Raw genomic sequence first — 7590 nt, forward strand, 5'->3', positions numbered from 1 at the left:
TTTTCTTTTTAAATAATCATATCAAGCTCGTATCAATTAATAGACTATTCATTTTTTATGAGAAGGTGCTTAGACTTTCTTAATCACCATATACAATTAAACATATTTGTTACAGTTAATCTAGAGTGGATTGACCCATTTGAGCCTCAAATCCTTGCGTAAAGTTTCGCTGTCCAGCTTCTTCCAATCTTTTTTATATTCATCTATAGCATCTATTCGCTTTTGGTCAATTGTCACTTTACGGTTAACCATAAAAGTGCCATTTTCATGTAGGTAGGATCCATTTAAGCTCGCGGTTTTCGGTATGCCATCAGGACACTTTATGGGCGTGACTTTGATCAAATGTTTCACTTGCCATAGTAATACATTCGTTTCTGGTGTGTTCTTTACAATGGCTACGTCACTTTTCTGAAAGTAAATCAACATATGTAGTACAGTAGAGCTCGCGGCACATCTCACATCTTAAATATAGCCCGCAATTTTTGTTCAACTGGGCAAGTTGATAAAAACATTTTTTGTTTCAAGTTAAATTACAAGAACATTAAGATTCCACAGAGTGTGAATTTGCAATTATTGTGAAGCAACTCACCTTGCCATCGAGATGTAACTGACTCATTACTTCCTTTTCCCACCAGGGTGTTCCTGAGAGTTTCTTAATTCGTTGAACCATGAATAATTTTGTAGGTTCTATTGGAGGGTCGACATGATTTGGAGTTCTAAAATCACGAAGAATAATGGTTCGTGTTGGTCAAATGCTAATAACAACGCAAGTGATTGCACAAAATAATGTTGAAAACATAACCTCTTACTTACTTGGGAAAGTATGTTATCAACCCGTATCTTACACCTGAATCATCTTTATATTTTGGTGCATATCTTCTTGTGTAATGCCGAACGCCTCCTAATAACAGGTTTGTCACGGTTGACATAATTCCTCCGAAATTCAGATAAATTGTTGATTCAAATAGTTTCAGTTTTCACGGGTGCTACAGAAGCAGTCGACGATACAACAGAGAGCTTACACCATGCATCGTCAACTTGCGATCAACCGAAAATCCCCAAGTCGCTTAAGTTAATGCTAGTTAATGAGGCTTCTCTCTGGTTAATGCACATAGGGACTTTGGGGGACTCTAGATTAATGCACGAGACTAGCGCCTCTGTTGGCCGAGATACTAACTAACGTCTTGTGTTAAATTTTCGAGGTCCCTTGACGGTAAATGTATGTCGGTAACTTACCAATACTCTGTCGTATTTGGCAGCTCAAAAGCAGTAGATAAGGTAGAGCATATTTACCATAGCAGTGAAATGCTACTGTGGCTGGATTTTCACGGGCATGAAATTAATGCGGCAGCGCCACGCGTGGGCGGAGAAAAGACGCCCATAAAAATGGATACCGATGCAACGGCAAAATGCCGCGTTTCTAAACCCACGTGGTTAGGTCAGTGGATCTCGATTACATTTTTATTCGAAGAATTTGAAAATCTAGAATGGGTAATTGGAAGTGTGAAAAAATGCGAGGTGAAGTAAGATTACGTCGATATAGTGCATTAAGGAATTGATTCAAGTATTGTTCAAAATCGATCAAATTTCGTCTGAAAAAATCCAAAGGGGTTAATCTTCCTTTGCTTGCGTCTTCCGTCTCAGAATCGTTTCTGCAGGAGTCTTTTTCCACTAATTGGACCCTCAGGTATGACTGAATCTTCAGACAACGTATTTTATTCGGTTGGAAATCGCCAGAAAATTTCAACTGACGCCTGATGCCGTGTGTAACGGCAATTTTTCGAACATCAGATCGCGTTGTGCGCAGCTCGTATGTCCTTTCCAACCGGTCGAGAATTGCTGCCGGACGCAGCGCGATGTTAGTCGCTTCTGAACAGCCGTAGTGAAGATACGCAAGTCGTAAATCGCAAATTCAGATTACCATATACAGGATTAAACTGTTCGGGACATAGCGAAGCACCGATACTTTTTGGTTAAAAGAAAAGACTGTGTAACGTTATTCGATCGGTGTATTCCTACGAAACTTACTATGAATAATATACGAACGGCACCGTGTGGCCCATAAACGAACGGAGTTACTGAAAAAAAATCAATCTGCGACATCGAAGGTGAGTTTTATGTCTCAAATTTTTATCCTTTTGTGTAGCGTCAGCTTATAGCGATTTCGATTCCCGTCTCTGTGCGTCGGGTGTCGTTTGTTATTGTTTGTGCGGTTGATGCTCGGTAAGTGCGTAGTTGCATTAGTCGCAAGCTTAACTCAGGCTGTTTAGGCAGCCGACTACAACACAAAAAGTGGGAATGGGCTCGGGATCTAGTGTAATTATTACGCTGCATAGTCACTAGCGTTTTGCGACAAGAAAATGCCCTGATAATCTTCGGTTGTGGCTTTTTTCCTATCATTCTGAAAACATCAAACCTTGCAGAACGTGACCTTCGTGTGAGTTGCGTCTCGGATTTTGGTTCACGGATCGCGTCTCTCACGTGGATACAAGTTTGTAAAATAAAAATATTGCGTGGTTGATTTTGGCGTTGTTTCTTGTGTAACAACAAACTGTAAGCGATTGCATCTGTTTCCGAATTTCTTTCTGCAGATTGATGATAAAGGATCCTCCATTTTGTAATCCTTTTATTACCGTGAAACAAAAGTTGACGCATCACGGCGTTACTAAAGGTTTCGAAATTTCGAGTGACTCTAAATTGTCAACTGTAATTGATTCCTCAGACAGTACCGTTCATAAATTTGGGATCACTTTTCGAATTTTTGATCAGAAGAAAAAAAAAAGATAAATATCTCAGTCAAAAAAAAGCGTAGAGAAATATTTCATGTCGCATTTGAAAGTAGAAAGAATCAGCTTCACGATAATTTTTTGTCAAATTCAGTACGACCTTTTCAGTACTCGATAGCTGGTGATGTTAAACATGTTGTTTATTCGCGAATTTCATACTTTCATAAAGTCACGCGTAGCTTTTTAGAAAATAGCAATAGGAATTTTTTCTCAGAAGTACTTTCAAAGCGAGATTCAGCTTTAAATTCGTTTTTTTCAATATTTGCAATTTTCCCGCAAAGTTGTGCTATTTTTTGTACAGTATACAATTTTTGGAAAATCCATCGTAACTGGAGAACTATGGGGTTTAAAATTAAATGGCAAGGGCGAAAAAAGTTGTATTTTTTTACTTTGGACGGCTCGGAATTTTTTCGGAATTGAAATTAAAAAAAATTTTCATGCGAATTCCCAATCGAAATTCCGTAAGTTGTCTTATCGATTCGACTGTTTAATGAGCTACTCGAAATTAAATAAAGAGTTCACAAGTTTTGATGATCACATTTTATTGATCAATAAACAACAATTACAAACAATAGACAACTTACGGAATTTCACCAGGAATGGTCATAAAAAAAAATTCTAATAAATTTCGACCCGTACAAAATAGAATTTAACAACTTTTTTCACCCTTGACATTTGATTTTAAACCCTATAGTTCTGGAATCACAATGGATCTTTCAAAAACTGAACTACTGTACAAAAAGTTGCATAACTGCCGACAAAAATTGCAAACATTAAAAAAAAACAAAATCAAAGCTGAATTTCGCCCTGCAAGAATGAACGAGGCTAGTGTTTATTTGTATTAGGCGGCCCTGGTCATATATGTTGGAAAACAAAATACAGAATTTGAACAGGTCGCAATTTTGTGGAAGACTAGAAAACAGGTACACATTTGAGATCATTTGATTATACCTTGGGGCTAGTTTTAATCTGAGAAATTTGTCAGGTAGTTGAAATTAATTGGTATTCAGTCCTTCATTATGTTTACAAAAATAATAGTAATTTTTCAACGTCTTGTATATTAATTTTGCAACACCAATACTAATAAAGTGTTATTGTTTCTTACCTGTTTATAGGGGCATAATCCATTGCAGCACTATCGCACATCGATCTCTGGCAACAAACAAAAAATTACACCACCCGCTATGCAGTAAATAAAACTGAAAGGTATATACTCGATATGATTTTTAATTATCATGTCCCTTTTAATCGTAAATGATTTTAACTGTTCACTAATTTTATGCATTTTTCAATATCCGTGCTTATTTTATTAGCCCTCTATCCTCACGGTAAAAAACCCCAAATTGGGTGTAAATTCGTACCTCTAAATTTTTTCTTATGGGAAATTAGCATTATCTATGAGTTGGGGGTACCTAGTTGAGGTTTTTTTCCGTAAGGGTAGTATTATTTTCTGGAGTTGATTTATAAATAAATCAGAAACCACTGAAATATCATGCAAATAACTTATTTTGACATAGACCGTCTGTAATGACGTGAAATCTGATTCAAATACATTATGCAAGTAATATTTTAATATATTCTTATTGCAGTGTTAAACGTGTGTCACCACCATACAACCTGAGATGCTACGAGAACCACTACACGTCAGGTGTGGAGTAGCCAGGAGGAGGTGAGAAAACTTATTTTAATTATTGTTTGGTAAATAATGTGGAATATTTGAAACCTAATTTTTGTCATTGCATAACATGCAGTGAATAAATAGGGAAGTAGATAACAGTCATAATGTATTTGAGAACTAAAAATTCAGTTTGCTAAATTCATTCGAGTTTCCTTTTTCGCTTTTTCAGAGTTAAAGCAGAGACGTCCGAGTAACTTCTCCATTACTCAGCAACGGTGGTGAGTTTGCACGTGTTAGGTTACGGGTATTTCCCTGGAACTCCTTTATCACGTGGCGTGGCGGTAACAATTGTTACACAAATCTTCTAAATATTAGCTGCATGTATAGGCTCATTCGTGATCGTAACGGTGCTTCACTTCAATTTGGATCATTTTTTTCTGTTGCAGCTGACCTCTTTTACCATGGTCACTCAAAGTTAGAAATTTTGCACGTTAATGAAAATGGAATGAGCATCGCGACAGGTTACCATCACTTACTCGACATTCGCGAAAACAAATTGTGTTTAGCTACAGATATAATAATCTATCTTGTTCGAATTTTCGAATGACGTCGTTTAAGTAGTGGATAAACCTGAGGTTTAAATATATTCCATGGATTGATTAATCGATAGCATTTCAAAGTCTGGCAGAACGTAACTTAATGAAATTGCGTGATATATCTTGAATCATTATCAATTTTTTAATATCCAGCAACTATCAAACAACTGCAGGCTTAGCTCATTTAGAAAAGTGCTGATTAGTATTCAGGATGTTTTTAATCCATCTTACAAAAGGTTGATGTATCGATAGTCAGCCAGCAATCACTAAAATATTATTTTCGCTGACTACCGTACAAAAACCTTTTGCTTCCCACAGGTAACCAATGAAAAAGTAAGTCACAGTGACCACGGCGCAAATGAGGAAGAATGATGTGTGTTGGAAAGAATGGAGAGTCGTTTAGAGCGAATATAGGTAATCGGGTAGGTAGGTGATCGTTTTGGGATCCGTCGCGGTGTTTAATGTAGATGTGCGTGTGAATCTCTTTTCAATATTTTCGTTGGGTGGTTCCGTTGGGAATTAGGCGAGGGTAGGAAAGTCGCGATGTCCCGCGATGTTACCAACTTTTGTAATCCACAGCGTCAAATGATCACAGTGATTTTCCTCCAGAAATACGTAAGAGACTTGAGTATAAGTCTCCGAACTATTAATGAGATTTAAAATTTTAACGGGGTTCAATTTTCCTTTTTTTGTCACTGCAATCATTTTCTAGTCATTATTCAATTTAATTATTTAGTCATTATCGATAATTCTTTCATTCAATTGATCTCTGTGATCGTCTGAATGGGCAAACCGCATCTCTGGACCATCTATCGCGTTCCGTGGTACGCTAGATGGGGATCCAAGAGATGCTGAGCTCGAAGACTTCGCGTCGAAGAGGACCGCCGACCGTCACGCCACACAATGCATGTCCTCCAACCTCCCTCCCGGACTTGACTCGCATCTGAGAAGAACAATTCGCATCGCAACGTGCCAGATTCAAAAAGAGGCAGATGCGAATTGGGTTTCGACAGAATTTTGCGACAAGTCCTAGATATTAACGGTTTTTTGACAGGTTAATGGATCGCACGTTTTTCCGGTAGATTAATGACAGGTTAATCGGTCGCGCCTTTTTGCGCGTAGATTAATGACTGGTTCATCGGTCGCGCCTTTTTGCGCGTAGATTAACGACAGGTTAATCGGTCGCGCCTTTTTGCGCGTGGATTAATGACAGGTTAATCGGTCGCGCCATTTTGCGCGTAGATTAATGACAGGTTAATCAGTCGCGCCATTTTGCGCGTAGATTAATGACAGGTTAATCGGGCGCGCCATTTTGCGCGTAGATCAATGACAGGTTAATCGGGCGCGCCATTTTGCGCGTAGATCAATGACAGGTTAATCGGTCGCGCCCTTTTGCGCGTAGATTAATCACGGGAATCAGACGCGCCTTTTGCGTGATGATTGATAATCAGGGTGGCGACAGACCGGGAAAACCGGGAAAGTCAGTGAATTTCGACTGTTGGGAAAAGTCAAGAAATTATCATGGCCCATACGGAAAAACGCACTATTTTTATACACAGTTTTCAAACTTCAGTTATGCTTCGTAAATTCAGCTAAGCTAACCTTCGGAAATGACATCGTTTAATTTCTAATTCTTCGTGTGAAACGAAGCAATACTAAGTGTTTTTTAAAACGAAATTTATATATTCAAGGTGTACAAGTTCTGGAACTTTTGGTCGTAAAAGTTGCGCAACATTGTTCCCTTGAAAAATCAAGGATAAGTCAAGGAATTATATTTAAGAAAAATTGTCGCTATCCTGATAATGGGAATTAATCGAGCGCGCCTTTCTCATAGCAATTTCGTGAACAGTGTATGAAAAAGTAGAGCGCTCTCGGTGTGTTAAGTCTTCAGCTTTTCAATCAATTTCCTTACTAACAACCTAGTGTTCAAGTTTAAATTGACCGCGCCTTTTGCACGTTGACTTATTACTTTTTGGTTCTGAGAGAAATCGCATCATTAACAAGCTGGTGGTCAATTCACGGGTATAAAAATCGCGGAGTGATAGTGAAGAATCTTAACGTAAGTATTTAAGAATAGTAGACTGTTTTCGCCAATGTGACGTGTGGCTGGACATAGTTTTTGTCGGTACACGCACTTTGGTCATTGTGTTGATCATAACTTTATCTGTTTTAGTTTATCAAACTGCTTGTCTGTTTCAGCTCATCAAACCTTTTGTCTGTTTCAGCTAATGAAACCTTTTGTCTGTTTCAGCTGGTCAAACCTTTTGTTTATTTCAGCTAATCGAAACTTTTGTCTGTTTTAGCTAATTAAACCTTTTGTCTGTTTCAGCTAATCAAACCTTTTGTCTGTTTCAGCTAATCAAACCTTTTGTCTGTTTCAACTAATCGAACTTTTTGTCTGTTTCAGCTAATCGAACCTTTTGTCTGTTTCAGCTCATCAAACCTTTTGTCTGTTTCAGCTGGTCAAACCTTTTGTCTATTTCAGCTAATCGAAACTTTTGTCTGTTTTAGCTAATTAAACCTTTTGTCTGTTTCAGCTAATCAAACCTTTTGTCTGTTTCAGCTAATGAAACCTTTTGTCTGTTTCAGC

General features: G+C 37.9%; 1 protein-coding gene and 1 long non-coding RNA gene across 2 annotated transcripts; one reads left to right on the top strand and one right to left on the bottom strand.

Annotated features, from left to right (window-relative positions):
- Nucleotides 1-30: 30 nt before the first annotated feature.
- Nucleotides 31-1074, bottom strand: LOC107226096 (39S ribosomal protein L30, mitochondrial). Its single transcript, XM_015666780.2, has 3 exons — nt 814-1074; nt 590-716; nt 31-408 (listed from the first exon to the last, which is right to left on the bottom strand). The coding sequence occupies exons 1-3, from the start codon at nt 927-929 to the stop codon at nt 121-123; spliced, it is 531 nt and encodes a 176-aa protein (XP_015522266.2). The 5' UTR covers nt 930-1074; the 3' UTR covers nt 31-120.
- Nucleotides 1075-1896: 822 nt separating this feature from the next.
- LOC124293345 lies at nt 1897-5692 on the top strand. Its single transcript, XR_006903280.1, has 4 exons — nt 1897-2108; nt 3902-3992; nt 4376-4455; nt 4634-5692. It is a non-coding gene; the product is annotated as an uncharacterized LOC124293345 (long non-coding RNA).
- Nucleotides 5693-7590: the final 1898 nt, after the last annotated feature.

The sequence above is a fragment of the Neodiprion lecontei genome, chromosome 3, assembly GCF_021901455.1.
Source record: "Neodiprion lecontei isolate iyNeoLeco1 chromosome 3, iyNeoLeco1.1, whole genome shotgun sequence".
Classification (NCBI taxonomy): Eukaryota; Metazoa; Arthropoda; class Insecta; order Hymenoptera; family Diprionidae; genus Neodiprion; species Neodiprion lecontei.